The 12,472-nt window shown below is 56.3% G+C and overlaps 1 protein-coding gene across 1 annotated transcript; it reads left to right on the plus strand.

Moving 5' to 3' along the window:
- Positions 1 to 429: 429 nt before the first annotated feature.
- Positions 430 to 6,533, plus strand: LOC144954100 (collectin-11-like; the record flags this gene model as incomplete). The annotated part of the gene is made up of 3 exons (XM_078884674.1): positions 430 to 487; positions 5,344 to 5,442; positions 6,051 to 6,533. Coding segments are annotated over 3 exons (519 nt in total), but the record flags the coding sequence as incomplete, so codon positions are not given.
- Between the last annotated feature and the right edge of the window lie 5,939 nt (positions 6,534 to 12,472).

Consider the following 12,472-nt stretch of genomic DNA (forward strand, 5'->3'; position numbering starts at 1 on the left):
GTATAGTGTAGTGTATAGTGTAGTGTATTGTATAGTGTAGTGTATAGTGTAGTGTATAGTGTAGTGTATAGTGTAGTGTATAGTAGTGTAGTGTATAGTGTAGTGTATAGTGTAGTGTATAGTGTAGTGTATAGTGTAGTGTATAGTAGTATATAGTGTAGTGTATAGTGTAGTGTATAGTGTAGTGTATAGTGTAGTGTATAGTGTAGTGTATAGTGTAGTGTATAGTGTAGTGTATAGAGTAGTATACTAGTACAGCACACCGGTTGTGTGTTGGAGAGCCAAGCCACAACATTTGCAATCTGAGTTCGACGTTTCGCCAGTAATCACAACCCGCTTCACCAGGCCACAGCCAGTATACACCACTCTACGCTCATGCTGTGGCGTGCCCCCCGTGACCCCGTGACCCCGTGACCCCCCGTGACCCCCCCAGGACTGAAGGGCGATGTGGGTGCAAGCGGACACTCGGGAGCTAAAGGGGACAAAGGTAAATGGAGCGGGGGGGGGGGGAAAATCAGCGACTTTGCGACGAATCGGCACTCACCACCGTACCACTCACCACGGCGCCGCTCACCACCCGTTCACCGGCTTGGCCGTGCCGCTCTGCCGCTGCTCAGTTGCCGCGCGGGGAGGGAGGGGGGTGAGGGGGTGGGGGCCACGTTACGGCGGCCGGGAGGCTGTCGTCCCCCTCCCGGCTGCGTTTCGACAGCCTCCCGGTCTACCAGGATGACAGCCTCCCGGTCTACCGGGATGACAGCCTCCCGGTCTACCAGGATGACAGCCTCCCGGTCTACCAGGACGACAGCCTCCCGGTCTACCGGGACGACAGCCTCCCGGTCTATCAGGATGGCAGCCTCCTGGTCTACCAGGACGACAGCCTCCCGGTCTACCGGGACGACAGCCTCCCGGTCTACCAGGATGGCAGCCTCCCGGTCTACCAGGATGACAGCTTCCCGGTCTACCAGGATGACAGCTTCCCGGTCTACCAGGATGACAGCCTCCCGGTCTACCAGGATGACAGCTTCCCGGTCTACCAGGACGACAGCCTCCCGGTCTACCAGGATGACAGCTTCCCGGTCTACCAGGACGACAGCCTCCCGGTCTACCGGGATGACAGCCTCCCGGTCTACCAGGACGACAGCCTCCCGGTCTACCAGGATGACAGCCTCCCGGTCTACCAAGACGGCAGCCTCCCGGTCTACCAGGATGACAGCCTCCCGGTCTACCAGGATGACAGCCTCCCGGTCTACCAGGATGACAGCTTCCCGGTCTACCAGGACGACAGCCTCCTGGTCTACCAGGACGACAGCCTCCCGGTCTACCAGGATTACAGATTGCCGGTCTACCAGGACGACAGCCTCCTGGTCTACCAGGACGACAGCTTCCCGGTCTACCAGGACGACAGCCTCCCGGTCTACCAGGACGACAGCCTCCCGGTCTACCAGGATGACAGCTTCTCGGTCTACCAGGACGACAGCCTCCTGGTCTACCAGGACGACAGCTTCCCGGTCTACCAGGATGACAGCCTCCCGGTCTACCAGGATGACAGCTTCCCGGTCTACCAGGACGACAGCCTCCCGGTCTACCAGGACGACAGCCTCCCGGTCTACCAGGACGACAGCCTCTCGGTCTACCAGGACGACAGCCTCCCGGTCTACCAGGACGACAGCCTCCCGGTCTACCAGGATGACAGCTTCCCGGTCTACCAGGACGACAGCCTCCTGGTCTACCAGGACGACAGCTTCCCGGTCTACCAGGACGACAGCCTCCCGGTCTACCAGGATGACAGCCTCCCGGTCTACCAGGACGACAGCCTCCCGGTCTACCAGGACGACAGCCTCCCGGTCTACCAGGACGACAGCCTCCCGGTCTACCAGGATGACAGCTTCCCGGTCTACCAGGATGACAGCCTCCTGGTCTACCAGGACGACAGCTTCCTGGTCTACCAGGACGACAGCCTCTCGGTCTACCAGGATGACAGCCTCCCGGTCTACCAGGATGACAGCCTCCCGGTCTACCAGGACGACAGCTTCCCGGTCTACCAGGACGACAGCCTCCCGGTCTACCGGGACGACAGCCTCCCGGTCTACCAGTATGGCAGCCTCCCGGTCTACCAGGATGACAGCTTCCCGGTCTACCAGGACGACAGCCTCCTGGTCTACCAGGATGACAGCCTCCCGGTGTACCAGGACGACAGCCTCCCGGTCTACCAGGATGACAGCTTCCCGGTCTACCAGGATGACAGCCTCCCGGTCTACCAGTATGACAGCTTCCCGGTCTACCAGGACGACAGCCTCCCGGTCTACCAGGACGACAGCTTCCCGGTCTACCAGGACGACAGCCTCCCGGTCTACCGGGATGACAGCCTCCCGGTCTACCAGGACGGCAGCCTCCCGGTCTACCAGGACGACAGCCTCCCGGTCTACCAGGACGGCAGCCTCCCGGTCTACCAGGACGACAGCCTCCCGGTCTACCAGGATGACAGCCTCCCGGTCTACCAGGACGACAGCCTCCCGGTCTACCAGGATGACAGCTTCCCGGTCTACCAGGATGACAGCCTCCCGGTCTACCAGGACGACAGCCTCCCGGTCTACTGGGACGGCAGCCTCCCGGTCTACCAGGATGACAGCCTCCCGGTCTACCGGGACGGCAGCCTCCTGGTCTACCGGGATGACAGCCTCCCGGTCTACCGGGATGACAGCCTCCCGGTCTACCAGGATGGCAGCCTCCCGGTCTACCAGGATGACAGCTTCCCGGTCTACCAGGACGACAGCCTCCCGGTCTACCAGGACGACAGCCTCCCAGTCTACCAGGATGATAGCCTCCCGGTCTACCAGGACGACAGCCTCCCGGTCTACCGGGACGGCAGCCTCCCGGTCTACCAGGATGACAGCCTCCCGGTCTACCGGGACGGCAGCCTCCCGGTCTACCGGGATGACAGCCTCCCGGTCTACCAGGATGACAGCCTCCCGGTCTACCAGGACGACAGCCTCCCGGTCTACCAGGATGACAGCCTCCCGGTCTACCAGGACGACAGCCTCCCGGTCTACCGGGACGACAGCCTCCCGGTCTACCGGGACGACAGCCTCCCGGTCTACCAGGATGACAGCCTCCCGGTCTACCGGGACGACAGCCTCCCGGTCTACCGGGACGACAGCCTCCCGGTCTACCGGGATGACAGCCTCCCGGTCTACCGGGACAACAGCCTCCCAGTCTACCGGGACGACAGCCTCCTGGTCTACCGGGATGACAGCCTCCCGGTCTACCAGGACGACAGCTTCCCGGTCTACCGGGAAGACAGCTTCCCGGTCTACCAGGATGACAGCTTCCCGGTCTACCGGGATGACAGCCTCCCGGTATAACCCGCGGGCAAGGGGGGGATGACATCCGTAACGCGTCCAGGAGGCCATCACCCCCCCCGCTCGCCCGCCGGTTATACCAGCGGGTGTCGCTGGGGCTCTGGAATCCGCGCTCCGAATCCGGCCCACGCGCCGCTGCCAACGGCTGCCTCGCCCAGGTCGACTAGGCCTCTGCCGGTGTGTGGCAGACATCGCCACTGTGGGGGGTGGGGGGGTGGGAGTAGGGGAGAGACAAATGAGGCGGTGTGCTGACCAAACCCAAGCCAACCTCCCCCCCAATCTGTGTGAGTGAGGCCTTTCGTAGGAGCTGCTGCTGCTTCTTGCTACTGTGGTGGGGAGGGGTAGAAACCGGTCCGGACCGGTCGGGCCAACGGCAGTTGGAACCCCTCTGAGGGGAGGGGGCTGGGGGGAGCTACGATCCCCCAGAGCCCCGCCCCTCAGGGAGAGAGAGGGTATATAAGGCGGGTCCCTGAGAGCGCGAGGCAGTCCGTCTCAAGCCGAAGCCAGAAGCCGACGACGTCCTTCTGAGGGCCGGGGCTCAGTGCGGTGCCGGTGGTCGTGGGGTTAGGACCCTGAGGTTCCCTCGGCTTGATGTCCTTGTGAGGACCAGGTCCGGATGGGCCGGTGGTCAGCCTCCCCTAGGTCTAGCCAGCCGGAGGGCTGAAGTAGGGAGTAGGGAGAGTTGTGGGTATGATAGCCCGGAGGCTGTACCTCCCCAAGTTGTGGGTAGTCACAAACCGCACCTCTCCATAACAAAGGCGCAGTCTTTTGTTATGCAGTCTATTCTTAGTCTTAAGCCTCACCTTACCATATTAATTAAAAAGTGTGCCGTACTTGGCCCTTCCCCTCTCCAACCATTATATATACGGAGTGGTAGCTCTTGCAATCTCTCATTTACTTGATACAGCTGTCATGGCTGTGACGGTTCCACCTGAAGACGGAAGCTTGTGTTGCCTCCGAAACGTCGTGATTTTTTTATTTTATTTTACTTTTATTAATTTTAATGTTTTACCTACGTGACTTTACCGAAAAAAACCTGAGAATAAGGTGAAAGGGGCCATTACCCCTTTGTGTTAGGGATTAGTGTAAACTGTTTGGTGAAATAAAGCGTGTTTCCTCTATGAAGACTTTGTCTCCCTCCAAGAACATTACACGACTACCGACTGCAGCACTTGCCCCTTCACAGTCTGCTAGAGGCTACCTGGGGGATCTTTGTCTGTGTGTGTAGGTGCTGCTACTCGCTACTGACAGCACTTGCCCCTACAGCCTGCTAGAGGCTACCTGGGGGATATTTGCCTGTGTGTGTGTGCAGGTGCTGCTACTCGCTACTAACAGCACTTGCCCCTACAGCCTGCTAGAGGCTACACGGGGGATCTTTGTCTAGGTAGTGTTGATACATTTCAGGAGATAATTTATCTCCGCCAGACTGAACACCCACCCGCCCCCCCCAACCCCCGAATCTCGGGGTTCCTCCAGGTGGCAGGAGACCACTGTGATTGGCCACGGTGGAATGTTCCGACCCTCGCCGAGTAGGAGAGGCTGCCTGCTCCTCCGTCGGGAGCTGGACCGGTACCTCCTGGACAACTTTAGATTACAGGAGGTCCGGTCGACCAGTCCTGGTGTTTGTGTGTAGGGGAGAGGCTGTTGTTACTCCGTCGGGAGCTGGACAGGTACCTCCTGGACATCTTTACATTACAGGAGGTCTGGTAGACCAGTCCTGGTGTGTGTGTAGAGGAGAGGCTGCCGCTCCTCCGTCAGGAGCTGGACCGGTACCGCCTGGACATCTTTAGATTACAGGAGGTCCGTTAGACCAGTCCTCGTGTTTGTGTGTAGGGGAGATGCTACCCGCTACTCTGTCGGGAACTGGACCGGCACCTCCCGGTTGGCGCGTCTTTCTTTCCACGCGTGACAGTTCTCCCTCGTTTATCTTTCCCCCTTCTACCCCCCCCCCCCCACCACCCTACCCACCACCGGCCCCCGTCAGGAGATTCGTGCGTCTGCGACGGGGCCGAGAAGCAGCTGGCAGCGCTTCAGAAGCAGGTCAACAGCCTCAAGACGATCTTCGGCGTGGCGGCGAGCGAAGGTTTGCGGATGAGAGCCCCCTTCCCGATCCGGCCGTCTATCTCGCCGAATCAAACTCCGTACCTGCTATGATTACAGCAGTGCATACTGACTGTGGTGGTACCTGCTATGATTACAGCAGTGCATACTGACTGTGGTGGTACCTGCTATAATTGCAGCAGTGCATACTGACTGTGGTGGTACCTGCTATGATTACAGCAGTGCATACTGACTGTGGTGGTACCTGCTATGATTACAGCAGTGCATACTGCTGTGGTGGTACCTGCTATGATTACAGCAGTGCATACTGACTGTGGTGGTACCTGCTATGATTACAGCAGTGCATTCTGACTGTGGTGGTACCTGCTATAATTGCAGCAGTGCATACTGCTGTGGTGGTACCTGCTATGATTACAGCAGTGCATACTGACTGTGGTGGTACCTGCTGTGATTACAGCAGTACATACTGCTGTGGTGGTGATACCGGGACGATAGCCTCCCGGTGCATACTACTGTCGTGGTACCTATAACCACCACCACGACCACCACCCCCACCACCACCACCCCTCACGTCCCCCCCCCACCCTCCTCCCTCCGCCAAACCAACCCCCCCCCCCCCTCACCGAAAAGAATCTGGCAAGGTCTACCAGCTGGTACGGGCGAAGCTGCCGTACGCGGACGCCCGCCGGCACTGCCGGGGTTTCGGCGGCGACTTAGCGGCCCCTCGATCCGCGTCCGACAACGATGCGGTCCGGCTCATCATGCATGGGGGCGAGTACGCCTACATCGGGGTCAACGACGCGGAGAGCGAGGGCACCTTCGTGTACTCGGGCGGCGGCGGCGGCCCGCTCGGCTACGCCAACTGGATCGCCGGGGAGCCCAACAACTCGGGGGGCGACGAGGATTGCGCCGTCATCGTCGCCAACGGGGGAAAGTGGAACGATATTCTCTGCACCCGCCTGTGCCACTTCGTCTGCGAGCTGCCACTCTGAGAACCCCTTGATCGCCGCCCTCTTAACCCTCGTAACCCCTCGGCAGAGCGGTCTCGTGTGGGTCTCTCTCCCGGCTCTCTCAAATCTCTCTCTCCCGTCTCTCTCGCTCTCTCCTGGCTCTCTCTCTCCCGTCTCTCTCTCCCGTCTCTCTCTCCCATCTCTCTCTCCCGTCTCTCTCTCCTGTCTCTCTCTCTCCCATCTCTCTCCCATCTCTCTCTCCCGTCTCTCTCTCCTGTCTCTCTCTCTCCCATCTCTCTCCCATCTCTCTCTCCCGTCTCTCTCTCCTGTCTCTCTCTCTCCCATCTCTCTCCCGTCTCTCTCTCCCGTCTCTCTCCCGTCTCTCTCTTTTTTTTACGATCAGTGGAAACAAGTAGATGCTCGGTGTATTCGGCACTTTGCTTCGTTCATCATTTCGTAATTTTTTTTTTATTACATTTTTAAACTTTGCTTTATGTAAAACCCCCACCTGTCGCTCACTCTCTCGCTCACTCTCTCGCTCACTCTCTCGCTCACTCTCTCGCTCACTCTCTCGCTCACTCTCTCCGTGAGTGCGACACCGTGAGTGAGACGCCGTGAGTGCGACGCTGTGAGTGTGACGCCGTGAGTGCGACGCCGTGAGTGTGACGCCGTGAGTGTGACGCCGTGAGTGTGACGCCGTGAGTGTGACGCCGTGAGTGTGACGCCGTGAGTGTGACGCCGTGAGTGTGACGCCGTGAGTGTGACGCCGTGAGTGTGACGCCGTGAGTGTGACGCCGTGAGTGTGACGCCGTGAGTGTGACGCCGTGAGTGTGACGCCGTGAGTGTGACGCCGTGAGTGTGACGCCGTGAGTGTGACGCCGTGAGTGAGACGCCGTGAGTGTGACGCCGTGAGTGTGTCGCCGTGAGTGTGACGCCGTGAGTGTGACGCCGTGAGTGTGACGCCGTGAGTGTGTCACCGTGAGTGAGACACCGTGAGTGTGACGCCGTGAGTTAGACACCGTGAGTGCGACACCGTGAGTGTGTCACCGTGAGTTAGACACCGTGAGTGTGTCACCGTGAGTGTGACGCCGTGAGTTAGACACTGTGAGTTAGACACCGTGAGTGTGACACCGTGAGTGTGACGCCGTGAGTGTGTCGCCGTGAGTGTGTCGCCGTGAGTGTGACGCCGTGAGTGTGACGCCGTGAGTGTGACTCCGTGAGTGTGACGCCGTGAGTGTGACGCCGTGAGTGTGACGCCGTGAGTGTGACGCCGTGAGTGTGACGCGGTGAGTGTGACACCGTGAGTGTGACACCGTGAGTGTGACGCCGTGAGTGTGACTCCGTGAGTGTGGCGCCGTGAGTGTGACGCCGTGAGTGTGACGCCGTGAGTGTGACGCCGTGAGTGTGACGCCGTGAGTGTGACGCCGTGAGTGTGACGCCGTGAGTGTGACTCCGTGAGTGTGACGCCGTGAGTGTGACGCCGTGAGTGTGTCGCCGTGAGTGAGACGCCGTGAGTGTGACGCCGTGAGTGTGACGCCGTGAGTGTGACGCCGTGAGTGTGACGCCGTGAGTGAGACGCCGTGAGTGAGACGCCGTGAGTGTGACGCCGTGAGTGTGACGCCGTGAGTGTGACGCCGTGAGTGTGACGCCGTGAGTGTGACGCCGTGAGTGTGACGCCGTGAGTGTGACGCCGTGAGTGTGACGCCGTGAGTGTGACGCCGTGAGTGTGACGCCGTGAGTGTGACGCCGTGAGTGAGACGCCGTGAGTGTGACGCGGTGAGTGTGACGCTGTGAGTGTGACGCCGTGAGTGTGACGCCGTGAGTGTGACGCCGTGAGTGTGACGCCGTGAGTGTGACGCCGTGAGTGTGACGCCGTGAGCGTGACCGCACGTGGTTTTCTTCAGACGCGCCGTTAATAAACTTCGGATCAGGAGATCGGTGCGGTGTGATTTCTGTGTGTGTGTGTGGGTTAACCTCGGCGTGGTGTCTGTGATTTGTGAGTGGAGCGACTGCGCGCGGGGCTGGGTGCGTGAGAGAGCGAGCGCGGGGTTGGTGTGTTTGTGGTGCGCATCTACTACCATCTATACGGCCGTCATTGTTCCGGCTGCTTGCGCTCGCGTGCGTGTTTGCACGGAGCGCTTTACACGGTAGAAAATAGCGTCAACTCCAAGACGTGCACCCAGGGTCTCGCCGCAGGTCATCTCCTTCGTTTCGTTGACACCGGTGGCGGTAGGGTAGCCCTGTCCCAGTCGACCCACTGGAGTGGGGACGGGCTCGTGCATATTCACACGGCTAGCCCTGGTAAGCGACGTGCGTCCGCACGGACACGCGCGTGCACGCAGTCACCTCCGCATGATCTTCTTGGTTCTTTCGGTAAAGTCGTCACGTTGAAGGGAAGTAATAAAATAATAAAAATAAAACATAATACAATTATTCTCACGACGTTTCGGCCACAACGCAAGCAGCCATCCTCAGGTGGAGAACAGGTCTTGTCGAGAAGACAGCGTCTGAATGAAACAGCGCACGAGCTTGGAGCATGTATATAAGCTGGGCGCCTTGACAAAGGAATTTGCATATCAAGAGGAATTTAGCATGCTAAATTCCTAGCTCGTGTGCTGTTTCATTCATTCAGACGCTGTCGCCTCGACGGACCTGGTTTTCACCTGAGGACGAGAATTATTTTATTATGTTTTATTTTTATTATTTTATTACTTCCCTTCTACGTGACGACTTTACCGAAAGAACCAAGGAGATGAATCCCTGCAGTCACGAAAGCTTTAAATCAAAACCTCCGCATGAGTCGTGGTGGTGTACGTGGGGGGTGAGTGGGGGGTAACTCTGGGTTTTGCTTGTAGCAATTCCAGGAATGAAATGAATAAATGTAAATAAAACCCCCAAAACGGGTTCATGGGACAACATTTCAGAGGCGGGTAAATATTTGCCGGAGATCAATTATCTCCTGAATTGTATCAACACTACAAAGACAAAGATCCCCCGTGTAGCCTCTAGCAGGCTGTAGGGGCAAGTGCTGTTAGTAGCGAGTAGCAGCACCTACACACACAGACAAAGATCGCCCAGGTAGCCTCTAGCAGGCTGTAGGGGCAAGTGCTGTAGTCAGAAGCTAGTAGCAGCACCTAAACACAGAGACAAAGATCCCCCGTGTAGCCTCTAGCAGGCTTTAGGGGCAAGTGCTGTCAGTAGTAGCGAGTAGCAGCACCTACACACGCACAGACAAAGGTCCCCCGGGTAGCATCAAACAGGCTGCAGGGGCAAGTGCTGTTAGTAGCGGGTAGCGAGTAGCCCAGGTATGGGAAACTCTCCACTCTCTCCACAACTGCCCTATCACCAATTGGGAGTTGTGGGGGTGGAGTGTCCGATGGTATAAAATACCCAGGCAGGTGCTTAGTTTTGGTGGGGCTGATGGTAAGGCCCCACCTCTTAGTGGCACGCTCCAGTCTCAGCAGCAGCGCCTCCAACTCCTGCGTCAACGCCGTATAGATGGTAGTAGATGCGCACCTAACATCAACTCCGCGCTCGCTCTCTCACGCACCCCGCCCCGCGCGCAGTCGCTCCACTCACAAATCACAGACACCACGCCGAAGTTGACCCACACACACACACAGAAATCACACCGCACCGATCTCCTGATCCGAAGTTTATTAACGGCGCGTCTGAAGAAAACCCCGTGCGGTCCGGAGTCAATACTCAGCGAGCAGAAGAACCAGTGGCATCTACATCTGCAGAACGTGAAGAACCAGTGGCATCTACATCTGCAGAACCAGTGGCATCTACATCTGCAGAACGTGAAGAACCATTGACATCTACATCTGCAGAACGTGAAGAACCATTGACATCTACATCTGCAGAACGTGAAGAACCAGTGGCATCTACATCTGCAGAACGTGAAGAACCAGTGGCATCTACATCTGCAGAACGTGAAGAACCAGTGGCATCTACATCTGCAGAACCAGTGGCATCTACATCTATAGAACGTGAAGAACCAGTGGCATCTACATCTGCAGAACGTGAAGAACTAGTGGCATCTACGTCTACAGAACGTGAAGAACCAGTGGCATCTACATCTGCAGAACGTGAAGAACCAGTGGCATCTACATCTATAGAACGTGAAGAACCAGTGGCATCTACATCTGCAGAACGTGAAGAACCAGTGGCATCTACATCTGCAGAACGTGAAGAACCAGTGGCATCTACATCTATAGAACGTGAAGAACCAGTGGCATCTACATCTGCAGAACGTGAAGAACCAGTGGCATCTACATCTGCAGAACGTGAAGAACCAGTGGCATCTACATCTGCAGAACGTGAAGAACCAGTGGCATCTACATCTGCAGAACGTGAAGAACCAGTGGCATCTACATCTATAGAACGTGAAGAACCAGTGGCATCTACATCTGCAGAACGTGAAGAACCAGTGGCATCTACATCTATAGAACGTGAAGAACCAGTGGCATCTACATCTGCAGAACGTGAAGAACCAGTGGCATCTACATCTATAGAACGTGAAGAACCAGTGGCATCTACATCTATAGAACGTGAAGAACCAGTGGCATCTACATCTGCAGAACGTGAAGAACCAGTGGCATCTACATCTACAGAACGTGAAGAACCAGTGGCATCTACATCTATAGAACGTGAAGAACCAGTGGCATCTACATCTGCAGAACGTGAAGAACCAGTGGCATCTACATCTACAGAACGTGAAGAACCAGTGGCATCTACATCTGCAGAACGTGAAGAACCAGTGGCATCTACATCTGCAGAACGTGAAGAACCAGCGGCATCTACATCTGCAGAACGTGAAGAACCAGTGGCATCTACATCTGCAGAACCAGTGGCATCTACATCTATAGAACGTGAAGAACCAGTGGCATCTACATCTGCAGAACGTGAAGAACTAGTGGCATCTACGTCTACAGAACGTGAAGAACCAGTGGCATCTACATCTGCAGAACGTGAAGAACCAGTGGCATCTACATCTATAGAACGTGAAGAACCAGTGGCATCTACATCTGCAGAACGTGAAGAACCAGTGGCATCTACATCTGCAGAACGTGAAGAACCAGTGGCATCTACATCTATAGAACGTGAAGAACCAGTGGCATCTACATCTGCAGAACGTGAAGAACCAGTGGCATCTACATCTGCAGAACGTGAAGAACCAGTGGCATCTACATCTGCAGAACGTGAAGAACCAGTGGCATCTACATCTGCAGAACGTGAAGAACCAGTGGCATCTACATCTATAGAACGTGAAGAACCAGTGGCATCTACATCTGCAGAACGTGAAGAACCAGTGGCATCTACATCTATAGAACGTGAAGAACCAGTGGCATCTACATCTGCAGAACGTGAAGAACCAGTGGCATCTACATCTATAGAACGTGAAGAACCAGTGGCATCTACATCTATAGAACGTGAAGAACCAGTGGCATCTACATCTGCAGAACGTGAAGAACCAGTGGCATCTACATCTACAGAACGTGAAGAACCAGTGGCATCTACATCTATAGAACGTGAAGAACCAGTGGCATCTACATCTGCAGAACGTGAAGAACCAGTGGCATCTACATCTACAGAACGTGAAGAACCAGTGGCATCTACATCTGCAGAACGTGAAGAACCAGTGGCATCTACATCTGCAGAACGTGAAGAACCAGCGGCATCTACATCTGCAGAACGTGAAGAACCAGTGGCATCTACATCTGCAGAACGTGAAGAACCAGTGGCATCTACATCTACAGAACGTGAAGAACCAGTGGCATCTACATCTATAGAACGTGAAGAACCAGTGGCATCTACATCTGCAGAACGTGAAGAACCAGTGGCATCTACATCTACAGAACGTGAAGAACCAGCGGCATCTACATCTGCAGAACCAGTAGCATCTACATCTGCAGAACGTGAAGAACCAGCGGCATCTACATCTACAGAACCAGTGGCATCTACATCTACAGAACGTGAAGAACCAGTGGCATCTACATCTATAGAACGTGAAGAACCAGTGGCATCTACATCTGCAGAACGTGAAGAACCAGTGGCATCTACATCTGCAGAACGTGAAGAACCAGTGGCATCTACATC

The sequence above is a fragment of the Lampetra fluviatilis genome, unplaced genomic scaffold (genome assembly GCF_964198595.1).
Source record: "Lampetra fluviatilis unplaced genomic scaffold, kcLamFluv1.1 SCAFFOLD_159, whole genome shotgun sequence".
Taxonomy (NCBI): Eukaryota; Metazoa; Chordata; class Hyperoartia; order Petromyzontiformes; family Petromyzontidae; genus Lampetra; species Lampetra fluviatilis.